Below are 11,033 nucleotides of genomic sequence, written 5' to 3' on the forward strand. Positions count from 1 at the left end.
GTTTCTGAATGGCTAGAGTGTTGGCCAAGTTTTCAATGATGAAGGATGGTGGATTTTGAGTAGAACGAGACAGAAATTGGAATCAAAGCGATTGCTAGGCATTTTAGAGCACTTTAATCGCTTTTTATTACTACGTTAATGTAAAGCTATAAATTTTTGACGTTTGAGAACGGTTTTATCGGTTTAATGTGGTGTAATATTTCACTTCCCCGACTAAGTGCCAAGAATACAAAAGCACCAGCTACTCTCACTGTGGAGGTCGAACGAGCATTGCTCTTCTCCACAACTAACAGGAGAAGGAAAGCAAAGGAGGCAGAACTGCGACATCACACTATTTGGTGTCGGTTATTCGTCACCAACAAATTTTAATTTCGCAACAAAGGGGCAAAACTCACCTCCCTAGCCCAATTAAGGATCGCTGCTGGAGTAGCAACAACACCGCAAGAACTCGTGTGATGTTGACCTAGTCAGTTGGATTAGAAAAAATCTCCCAGACCTTAGTGCAGCTGGTGATAAGCACCACTAAGAGTGAAATGATTTGGTAAAATTGCAGTAAAATAACTTTTTACACCATTTTGAGCGACTTAGTGGAATGCAATATTTCAATTGTAGCACATAGCGAAATATTACTTTCCTTAACCCTCCGGAAGTCGTGCATATGGCTTACCGAACGAGCAGCCGCTGGTCCCCTAAGACGATTTCGCTAGATTTTCAGAGCAGCGTGCACTCAGTGCACTAGCGCGACTTCCGGAAGGTTAATTTGTAGTAAATTTTGTTTTTCATTTTCATTGCTTTGTGAAAGAAATTAGCAATATTTGGTGAACTCTTCGCCACCTTGAAACGAAGGGTTAGTCGGGAAAAATAAATCTGAACCAGAGTAATAGTTAATTTAGACTTTTTAAATATTTTGTAAAGAATCAATTAATTCCAAAAAAAAATGAACCTATGCTTCTTCCCACCAAACCGGGAGAAATTGATGTAAAACCCGGAGACCCGGAGATCGCTCCCGAAAACCGGAGTCTCCGGGTCAAACCCGGAGGGGTGGCAACCCTAGTTTGGTCAGTTCTGCCCTTCAGCAAGACGATTGCTCGTGGCAATAGGGATCTTTAGCGGTGTGCGGGTTACGGCATTTTCTTATGCAGATTAGTACTGTGAGTTGATATCTCAATCCTTTTTCTATTTCTAAGCCCGAAACTATTGAAGAAAAAACATTTTTTAGTTTGTTTCCTTTTAGGACAATAACACATCCAAACCCATGCGGCTTGCACGTCTCTACAGGTTCGTTCGGTTGGATTAGGAGTGGCTTTTTGGTCCGATGATGGATTCGCCCTTCTCAACCGTAAATGCTAGTTTCATTCGGCAGTAAGGCTTGGTGTGGTCCTATCTTCGCACAACTGCCGTGGCAATTACGACAGCTTTTATAGGACGATGACACTCGCTGGCTAGCGCACTTTGATTGCACCCATTGTTATAGCAGTTTATCATCTCTCCAAAGCGACTTCAGTATTTGTTGGAATTTGCGAAGCTCTCCAGGGACTACTTCCAATGTTTTCTGGATGATTTAACCAATGCCGCTGTCGACAGGTTGTCCATAACCAGCTCAGACGCATCAAATATACTCTTAACTTTTCACGTGTTTTGGGCACTCGCCTAGAAGATTTCGCAGCTCGTTGAGAGATTCGGACATTATCTTCTTCAAACCCACCAGACCGCGAGTACGTGTGTTCTCATATCTCTCCGTCAATATCCTTCAAGCTTATGCGTAGTTTCTCTGGTTTACCAAAGCCTTGTCCAGGTGGTACAGCTTGATTGCATCAGAATCTCGAGAAAGCGCCATAGTATGGCCGTGAACTTTGGCCACGCTGTGTAGTCCCCGCCCACCGTTGGAATACGTGCTTTAAACTGGTTGTTGGTGAACTTATGGTGTCGGGTTAGCTTGATTCTGCATGATACGAGATTCCGCTTAAGCTGATATCGTGTTGTACAGTTGCTTGAATTGTAGGTACTTATAATTTTTCGTTAAGAGAGGAATTATGTCGTTAGTGATAATAGTCACAAACTCGAGAACTCGGAATCAACTACACAAAGATTGTTCAAGAACATTTGCACATGCGGGATTCCCAATTTTTGCTTTGCGATTTCTCAATCCGCACTTCATGCGTTGAAATGCAGATTGCGCCACACAATGGTATTTCGAGCAGTTTGAAATACAATTGCACTGCTAAACGCACTTAACGATACTGATGACATATCATTCAAATCAATGATGGTTTGTTATAACATTTAATTATTTAAACAGCACGCGCCATTTCTCGCAATAAACAAATTGAGTTTTTTATTCAATCATTGGAATTTTAAACAATACTATCGTGTACATTGTAGTGTAACAAAGCTAATCAGACTATGGTAAGTGAGGCGGAATCCACCGATACCGATCAGGGTCCGCTAGCAGCCAGCCAACCGTCGGAACCCGAGTTCCGAGGATTCGATTTGCAGGAAACCGACGGTGTGCAACTACAAACCGAAGACAAACTACCGGAAACACCCACTGTTACGGCCGCCTCAATTTTCAACTGCGAAGAATGCGGTTTAACCTTTCGAAAGCGGGATCACTTCGATCGCCATCGGTTTGGACATACCGGAGTGGTAAGTTTATTTTCGAGTGATATTTTTTAGGTGTTATTAAATTTATAATTTAATTTTAGAGAGAATACCGCTGTTCGGTACAGGGATGCTTAAAAGAATACACAAACCGGACTCACTTAAACCGTCACATTCGGGCGAACCACACGGAAAAACTGCCGCAACCGGGAGATCCCATTCGCTGTAAACATCCCGGCTGCACGAAGAATTTTTCAACCGAACAAAGTATGCGTCGTCACTACGAATTGAAACACATTTTGGGCAAGTCCTGGTCCTGTCCGGATTGCGGTGAACGTTTCTGGCGAAAGTTGCAACTGAAGCAGCACTCGTTCAAACACACCGGACAGTATCCGCACAGGTGCAGCATCTGCCAGAAGGGTTTCATGAATCTGAAATCGTTTCGAAATCATCGCTCGAATCATGCTCTGCACAAGTGTGATTCCTGTACGGCTGAGTTTACCCGCTGGACGGATTTGGTAGCTCATCGGAAGTTGCAACATGCGACCCTGTATCAGTGCGATATATGTCAGGGAAAGTTTCCTTCTAAGAAGAATCTGAAAGCGCACATCAAGATACACTTGGAAAGCCAGGAAGTGTTCCAATGTCCGCACGAAGGATGTCCCAAGTTTTACGACTATGAACGTAATTTAGTAGCGCACATTCGATCGAAACATGAAGGGTCTAGAAAATTTGTTTGTCCCGTGCCGGACTGTGGTCGATCATTGTCAACGAGACAGAAGCTTGATCAGCACCGTCGAATGCACGAATCTGCTGCGAGAAGTGTCCCCCGTATGAAGATCCCGAGTGGGAAGCCCGCCGGAAAACAACGGAAAGACAGCGGTTTACCAAAGCGTTCCAGTGCTGCTCGGTTGGCGAACGTTGAACTGGATCCACGGGCGGAAAAAATTCTGATCGAACAGAGTCCGGACCGGAGGCCACCGGTTCAGTTCGAGTGTTCTATTGCGCTGGATTCGGCGTCCGAGTCGGAGCAGGAAATGAGCGGAAAGGTTGGTGAGATCATTCAGGGTCAGCTGGCGAAGATTCAGGAGCAGATTCGGTTGCTGCAGGAGCAAACTCAGTGAAGAGTGGTGATCAATTGGGGGGGATGGGAATAGTATTATTTTACAGCAATGAATTAAGGTTCCATTATGAAAGTTATGAATTTTGTATACACCAAAGAATTGTTTGAAATAAAATGTATTTATTGAACTTCTTAGTGTCAATAGGAATATAGTCCTAGCTCTGCATTTTTGTCCATCAAATGGATGTAAATGTACGTTCTTCTTTCATTTGCTTCCACCGCCTTTTATGAAAGAACTTGTCTTCAATTTTAAGCAGGTCGCCTCACCATACACAAGCACAAAGGCGCCCTTCTACGGATTCTCTTCTATTCTATCGCATATGCACCACAATCCGTTCAATTTGACTTCCTTTCCACTCGAGCAGTTTTCTCCATCCCGCCAACTCCTAGCTGCACGTGAAAGAAACTTGAAAATTATGTTAGTCCGATATCAGATTACAACATATACCACTTTTACTTAGCCGGCACATGCCCAAACCCAGGCTGGGAGCGATATTCACCTACACGTACACCATCAGGACCGCGAACTTCGCTCGCTGATTGACCATTATGAACAATGTATGATGGAAACAAAAACCCTAGACCTTTTACAGCGGGCACCAGCAGCACCACGCTCCATTGAGTGCCGCCTCGCTGCCGGTGAGTGGTTAGCCCCACCGCGGGAAGGGATGAAAACCACAACTTCAAACATTCCATCTCTTTTGATGGTTGTTGCCGTGCGTCTCGGGATATCGATTTCACTCTGCCGCTAATGAACCACGCTCGGAATACACCCTGGTTGGCTTCCTCAGTCTAGTTTCGTTCGTCCAGCAGTGCGCACCTACAACAGTCGAGGTTCGGTTGCAGCAAACCACGCAGAGAGATATGCAATCCTAGTAGTTCCGGACCATCGTCATGACCAAACAATCCGCCTCGTGTTCCATCACTCTAACCAATATGGTGAAGAACGGCAACAGTAGAAGGAAGTCCCGCTCCCTGAACAGTACCCCGGAGAGTTTCGAGTTCCAGCAGGTATTGCCGCCGGTGTCCATCGTTACGCCGCTCCCGCCGACCGGTACCCGCTGCTATCAGTCTTCACTGAGAAGCTACAATAAGTGGTCCCCGACGGAACAGGGTGCGACACTGGTTTGGCGGGATTTGTGTGTGTATGCTACCGGGAAAGGAGGCGATCAGAGTCGGATCAAGCGAATTATCAACAACGTGAGTGGAGCGGTCACACCGGGCACGCTAATTGCGCTAATGGGTTCCAGTGGAGCCGGAAAGAGTACTCTCATGTCAGCGTTGGCCTACCGAACGCAGCGTAAGAAACCTTACAAATGATCGTGTCCGTACCTTTTTGATGTTGCTTTTTTATTTCAGCTGGCACCGTTGTACAGGGTGACATTCTGGTAAACGGCCACCCAATAGGACCTTACATGTACCGGCTTAGCGGATTCGTTCATCAGGATGATCTGTTCATGGGTTCGCTGACGGTCGGTGAACATCTCTATTTCATGGCGAAGCTAAAACTGGAACGGGGTGCCAACCGACAGAACATCTCTCGTCTGATTCAGGAACTGCTGGAGAGAACCGGACTGGCCAAGTGCGTCGATACGAGAATCGGTGAAGTCGGCGAAGGTAAAATGCTTTCCGGCGGCGAAAAGAAACGACTCGCATTCGCCACGGAACTGCTGACCAAACCGACGATTTTGTTCTGCGATGAACCGACAACCGGTTTGGACTCGTTCAGTGCACAAACTCTAGTTTCGACTCTGCAACTGCTTGCCAAACGAGGCACTGCCATTATCTGTACGATACATCAACCTTCGAGCCAGTTGTTCTCCATGTTCGATCAGGTTATGCTGCTGGCTGATGGGCGCGTTGCTTACGCGGGGAAACCCAACGATGCGCTGGCATTTTTTGAGCAGCAAGGCTACAACTGTCCCTCCAACTACAATCCTGCCGAGTTTCTGATTGGCGTACTGGCCACTGCTCCCGGATATGAGAAAGCCTCTCAGCGATCTGCTCAACGTCTGTGCGATCTGTTTGCCGTCAGTGAAGCCGCTGGTCAGCGTGACGTTCTGATCAACCTGGAGATGCATATCGCCGAAAGTGCTAATTTTAACGTAAAAGACGCGAAGAATCTTTTCCGCAAGCCGCTCTGGGTGTTTACAACCTTTTGGTTGACCTATCGAGCCTTTCTGGTTGTGGTGCGGGATCCAACGATTCAGTGGTTGAGACTTCTTCAGAAAATCGTACGTGTTAGAAGATACGTTATGACCATTACTCATATTTCAAATCTTTCAGGCTATCGCCCTCATGGCAGGACTTTGCTTTTCCGGTGCCATCAAGCTCGATCAGCTCGGTGTGCAAGCCATTCAAGGCATTCTGTTCATCTTCGTTTCGGAAAACACCTTCTCACCGATGTATTCAGTCCTCTCGGTCTTCCCTGATACCTTTCCGCTGTTTATGCGTGAAACTAAATCCGGCCTGTACCGAACCTCTCAGTACTACGTAGCCAACGTGCTGGCCATGCTACCGGGACTCATTGCCGAACCGTTGATCTTCGTTATTGTAGCGTACTGGTTGGCAGCATTGCGTCCAACGTTGGCCGCCTTCACCATCACGGTCATCGCTTCTACGCTTGTGATGAACGTTTCCACTGCCTGTGGGTGCTTCTTTTCGGCTGCCTTCAACTCGTTGCCGCTGGCGATGGCCTATCTGGTTCCGTTCGATTACATCCTCATGATCACGTCCGGTGTGTTTATCCAGCTTAGCTCGATGCCGGCTTCGATCTCCTGGATGCCGTACATTTCCTGGATGATGTATGCGAACGAGGCGATGTCGATCGCGCAGTGGCAAGGCGTTACCAATATCAGTAGGTTTTGGGTTCATGGGATCGATGTTTTTAAAGTTTTAATTTTACCAATTTTTTATTGAGCAGCATGTTCCGTGGAGGATCCCAACCTGCCGTGCTTGCGTACCGGAGAGGAAGTTCTGATGCACTACAGTTTTCACGAGTCGCACCTCTGGCGAAACATCTGGGCGATGGTGGTGATCTATTTTGGCTTTCATCTGCTCGGGTGTTTGTTTCTGTGGCGCAAGACGAGACATGGTTAGCGTTTCGTTTTTGGTTTCTATAGAATTTAGGGAGAGATTTTTATGCTGACTAAAGAAAATAATGCGTTTTCGGCAGATTCGTGAGTTTTGTACCTGTGTTTAATGATTACAGATATCACTTCCTCGGATGATCGATATGTTCTGTTGTAATACCGTTTTTTCTCAATTATTTTCTATCCTACAGAATATTTTTTCCTTATTCATGATATTATACGTTTAGATGAACACGGTCAGCTAAAGTATTCGTTCGGTGTTGAGGATGCCAGGTGCACAGATTTATCTGTGTTTCACAGATTTTCAATATGCTGCACGGATTGCAAGAACTGCACAGATTTCCCCAGTTTTCTGTTGCGCTTTGACTCGCGCAAAACCAAAAAAAAGGTCACCACATCTTGTTTTCAGCCAAATTTGCACGTTTTCCGTGACACAGATAGACACAGATTTTTAAATGGGCCACGCACAGATTTTTCAAAATATAACCTGGCATCCCTGCTTCGTTGTCAATTAGGTTGTCAAAAAATGACTGAGCCTTTCAACTTCTATGATTCGCACAGATAATGTGCACACATTCTTTGTAAAGGCTAGTTTAAAATTCGGAAAATGGTTCACGTGATTTGAGCACGAATTTAATCCTAGTTTCAATGTATTTAGGTAAATATTTAAATATTCATAAATAAAATGAATCAAACAATTTTTATTTTTATTTTTTTCAATTGGTTTTGTCAGTTAGGTCCTATTCAAATGTTGCGCTTGATTTATTGTCAAATTTTGCTGTCAAACAAATATACGCATCAGAGGTGACAGCATTTTATTTACGTTTCAGTTCCAGAACGAAAAACAATCAATATTATTTTTACGTGAAAAAGTGCACCACTCCACCCATCTCGACCATGGCTAGCGGAGCGCCACGCGTTCCGATTTCGATGCTGCTGCAGGACAAATCGGCCACCACGGAAGACGATGAGGAACCGAAGAAAAAATCCCGTGAAGACTGGCGCAAGGCGAAGGAGCTGGAGGAAGCACGTAAAGCGGGAACAGCACCGGCAGCGGTCGATGAGGAAGGTAAGGACATAAATCCGCACATTCCGCAGTACATCAGCTCGGCACCGTGGTACTACAATACGGCCGGTCCAACGCTGAAACATCAGCGACCGCAGGATGATCGGAAGCAGGATTTTTCCGGAGTGGACGAGTGGTACAAGCGGGGTGTCGATACCAGCAAGGTGGTGACCAAGTTCCGGAAGGGAGCTTGCGAGAATTGTGGGGCCGTGACACACAAGAAGAAGGATTGCATGGAGCGACCGCGGAAGGTGGGAGCTAAGTACAATGGAGCGAAAATTTCCTACGATGAGTTTGTCCAGCCGAAGATCATCTCCGATTACGATGGTAAACGGGATCGCTGGGCGGGTTATGATCCGGCCAATCACCGGGAGATTGTAGAGGAATATCAGAAAATCGAACAGGCGAAGCGGGAATTGAGGGCGCAAAAGTTGAAAGAGAATCCGGATTTGGAAAATGAGGAAGAAGGGGAAGATGACGAGGATAAGTACGTGGATGAAGTGGACATGCCGGGAACAAAGGTAAGTCTATTCTTATTAAATAGTACTTCATACTACTAATTACATTTAATTGTGTTACAGGTTGATTCTAAACAACGTATTACGGTGCGTAATCTTCGTATTCGTGAGGACACTGCAAAATATCTCCGCAATCTGGACCCGAACTCGGCGTACTACGATCCGAAGACTCGTTCCATGCGAGACAATCCAAATCCACAGCTTAATCCAGAAGAGACAGATTTTGCCGGCGAGAACTTTGTCCGCTACTCGGGAGACATTCAGAAACATGCCCAGGCGCAACTTTTTGCTTGGGAAGCTCACGGAAAGGGGGTGGATGTCCATGTATTAGCGGAACCGACTAAACTGGAGCTGTTGCAGATGGAGTACGAGAAGAAAAAGGACCAGTTTAAGGATGAAAGTAAAAACACCGTACTGGAGAAGTACGGTGGCGAAGAGCATCTGCAGGTTCCTCCGAGGGCACTGCTTCTCGCCCAAACAGAAAACTATGTAGAGTACAGTCGCTTCGGCAAAGTCATTAAGGGAGAGGACAAACCAATCATACGATCCCGCTACGAGGAGGATGTCCTCGTAAATAACCACACCACGGTGTGGGGCTCGTTCTGGAAGGATGGCGTTTGGGGATACAAATGCTGCGAATCTACGATTAAAAATTCGTACTGCGTCGGAGAGAGTGGTAAAGCATCGGGGGCTGTTAAGCCGGTAGACATCGTGGAACCAATTGCTGGGCCTTCTCGGATTGGGACAGAGCAACAAAAGGGACTTGCTACCGGAAAGCAGTTGAAACAGCCGCCGCCTTCCAAAGACAAGGACGATGAAAGCAGCAGCAGCAGTTCAAGTAGTAGCAGCAGCAGCAGTAGTAGCAGCGATTCGTCCTCCGATTCGGACTCGGATCAAGCTGAACGGAAGAAATCTAAAAAATCCAAGAAGAAACGTAGAAAGGAGAAGAGAAGGTTGAAGCGAGAACAGAAGAAACGGGCGAAAAAGGCCGAGAAGGAGAAAGTGCAGGATAAGCTGCAGTTGGCGCTGCTGGCCGAGGAGCGCCATCAGAAGCGAGCCGAGCAGCTGCTGAAGATGGACGAGAGGAAGCGACCGTACAACAGTATGTTCGAAGTTAGAGCTCCCACCGAGGAGGAAATGGAAGCGTACCAGATGAAGCGCCGGCGGGATGAAGATCCGATGATGCAGTTCACGAAGTAGTAGAATAGTGCAGTGCGTATGGTACTATATGATTAATGGGAATAAAGGTTGATGTTGCATGTTCACTAGAAAATTAACAATTAAGGTTCTTTCTATTCAATTCCATCTACCTTTGGTCTGATCAATATTTTTTTTTTGCATGTTCAACAGTAGATTTGGTTCGAATAAACTCGATACTGACCACAAGATCATGGGTTTGAAATTTATTTTGGATTTAGATTTGATACCAGCGCTATCTGGTTGTGGTTACTACTGCTCAAATATAACGCTAACTGCTCGAAAAATTAAATTGTGCAACTTTTAGGATCCACCGCAAGATAGCTCTGCGGATTTGTATCCGTTATTGATAATTGACATTTCTGCTCCCGTTCAAAAAGAAAAGGCGGAATTATTTCGTGATGAAAACAAACCAATTTCCTTTGACTTGCGTTTGCATCTGTGGTTGTACATGAGCTACCAGAGATCTTAATACCGATAAGCGTGATAACAGATGGCTTTCGGTCTCATGCGCAGCTTAATTTGAATTTCTTGCTAGCTTGAACGTGAAACAAGTGAGTTGTGTTTTATTTTTGTGCTGCTTTTGTTAAATAGTATATCTAACGGACTTTTCGAAAAGAGATCATAACTACAAGAGGACGTATGTCGCTACTATAGTACTGATTACACATTGTTTCAATACTATAGCGCTTTGCGCCCTTTAAGAGTTACAATCTCTTACGTTGTGGGGTTAGGATGCACGCACGGTGTACTATGAACATTTCGATATTAAATTTGCAAAAGGGCGAATAAGATTTGTAAAGAAACTTTTATTTTGAATCACTTCATCATCATCAAATTGCTAGTTTCTCTTAATTTACTATAATTTCAAAGCAGAAAACAATTGAAATTACTTCTACGAAGGGTAAAAATTTACATTAACGCATATTTTTCATGAAATTACACTCTGCAGCGGACTAATGAGCGAAACAAGTTTGTTTACAAACTTTTTCGCCCTTTTGACGAATTAATATTGATTTAATCACATTTGTCCAAATGTGAGTGCAGTTGTGATTTTTTTACGAACGAAAATGTAAATGTAAAAGTAAAAACATTTGGTGCCATACAAACTGGAAGTTCTCCGGAGCAAACCGGAATCGTTCCTATATTCTCTTCTTCTCTTTTTTCTTCTTCTGGTAGCAAACCCGAGTAAAAAGGAGAATGTTGGTCCTGAGCAACTGGGAACAAGGAGCGTGTACGTGTACTAGCACAAACTTATATACATTTTGCACGTTCGGTTATTTACACTACGTGCTCGCAAGTTTTGATTCGGTTGGTCAATTCATTTGATGTTATGGTTCGCGATCCTTGCCGCCAAGAATAATTTCGAAAGCAAGAAGCCAACATTTAATCCCAATAAGGATTATCGACTACCGTTTTAGCACTTGTATCTACAA

The 11,033-nt window shown here is 45.0% G+C and overlaps 3 protein-coding genes across 3 annotated transcripts; all 3 read left to right on the plus strand.

Moving 5' to 3' along the window:
• Positions 1-2,290: 2,290 nt before the first annotated feature.
• Positions 2,291-3,852, plus strand: LOC131686260 (transcription factor IIIA-like). The gene is made up of 2 exons (XM_058970530.1): positions 2,291-2,646; positions 2,706-3,852. Exons 1-2 carry the CDS (start codon positions 2,404-2,406, stop codon positions 3,723-3,725), a joined length of 1,263 nt encoding a protein of 420 aa, XP_058826513.1. The 5' UTR covers positions 2,291-2,403; the 3' UTR covers positions 3,726-3,852.
• Positions 3,853-4,525: 673 nt separating this feature from the next.
• On the plus strand, positions 4,526-6,866 carry LOC131686269 (protein scarlet-like). The gene is made up of 4 exons (XM_058970536.1): positions 4,526-5,024; positions 5,084-5,958; positions 6,011-6,581; positions 6,648-6,866. Exons 1-4 carry the CDS (start codon positions 4,619-4,621, stop codon positions 6,821-6,823), a joined length of 2,028 nt encoding a protein of 675 aa, XP_058826519.1. The 5' UTR covers positions 4,526-4,618; the 3' UTR covers positions 6,824-6,866.
• A 757-nt stretch (positions 6,867-7,623) lies between these two features.
• On the plus strand, positions 7,624-9,680 carry LOC131686285 (pre-mRNA-splicing factor Slu7-like). The gene is made up of 2 exons (XM_058970537.1): positions 7,624-8,403; positions 8,464-9,680. The coding sequence occupies exons 1-2, from the start codon at positions 7,714-7,716 to the stop codon at positions 9,598-9,600; spliced, it is 1,827 nt and encodes a 608-aa protein (XP_058826520.1). The 5' UTR covers positions 7,624-7,713; the 3' UTR covers positions 9,601-9,680.
• Positions 9,681-11,033: the final 1,353 nt, after the last annotated feature.

Source organism: Topomyia yanbarensis, chromosome 1 (genome assembly GCF_030247195.1).
Source record: "Topomyia yanbarensis strain Yona2022 chromosome 1, ASM3024719v1, whole genome shotgun sequence".
Lineage (NCBI taxonomy): Eukaryota > Metazoa > Arthropoda > Insecta > Diptera > Culicidae > Topomyia > Topomyia yanbarensis.

Bases quoted from the DNA above. Each gene is read 5' to 3' on its own strand.
- LOC131686260 (XM_058970530.1), top strand. From the start codon at position 2,404: ATGGTAAGTGAGGCGGAATCCACCGATACCGATCAGGGTCCGCTAGCA. The intron at 2,647-2,705 runs GTAAGTTTATTT...ATTTAATTTTAG, and splicing joins GGTTTGGACATACCGGAGTG to AGAGAATACCGCTGTTCGGT.
- LOC131686269 (XM_058970536.1), top strand. From the start codon at position 4,619: ATGACCAAACAATCCGCCTCGTGTTCCATCACTCTAACCAATATGGTG. The intron at 5,959-6,010 runs GTACGTGTTAGA...CAAATCTTTCAG, and splicing joins TGAGACTTCTTCAGAAAATC to GCTATCGCCCTCATGGCAGG. The intron at 6,582-6,647 runs GTAGGTTTTGGG...TTTATTGAGCAG, and splicing joins GCAAGGCGTTACCAATATCA to CATGTTCCGTGGAGGATCCC.
- LOC131686285 (XM_058970537.1), top strand. From the start codon at position 7,714: ATGGCTAGCGGAGCGCCACGCGTTCCGATTTCGATGCTGCTGCAGGAC. The intron at 8,404-8,463 runs GTAAGTCTATTC...ATTGTGTTACAG, and splicing joins TGGACATGCCGGGAACAAAG to GTTGATTCTAAACAACGTAT.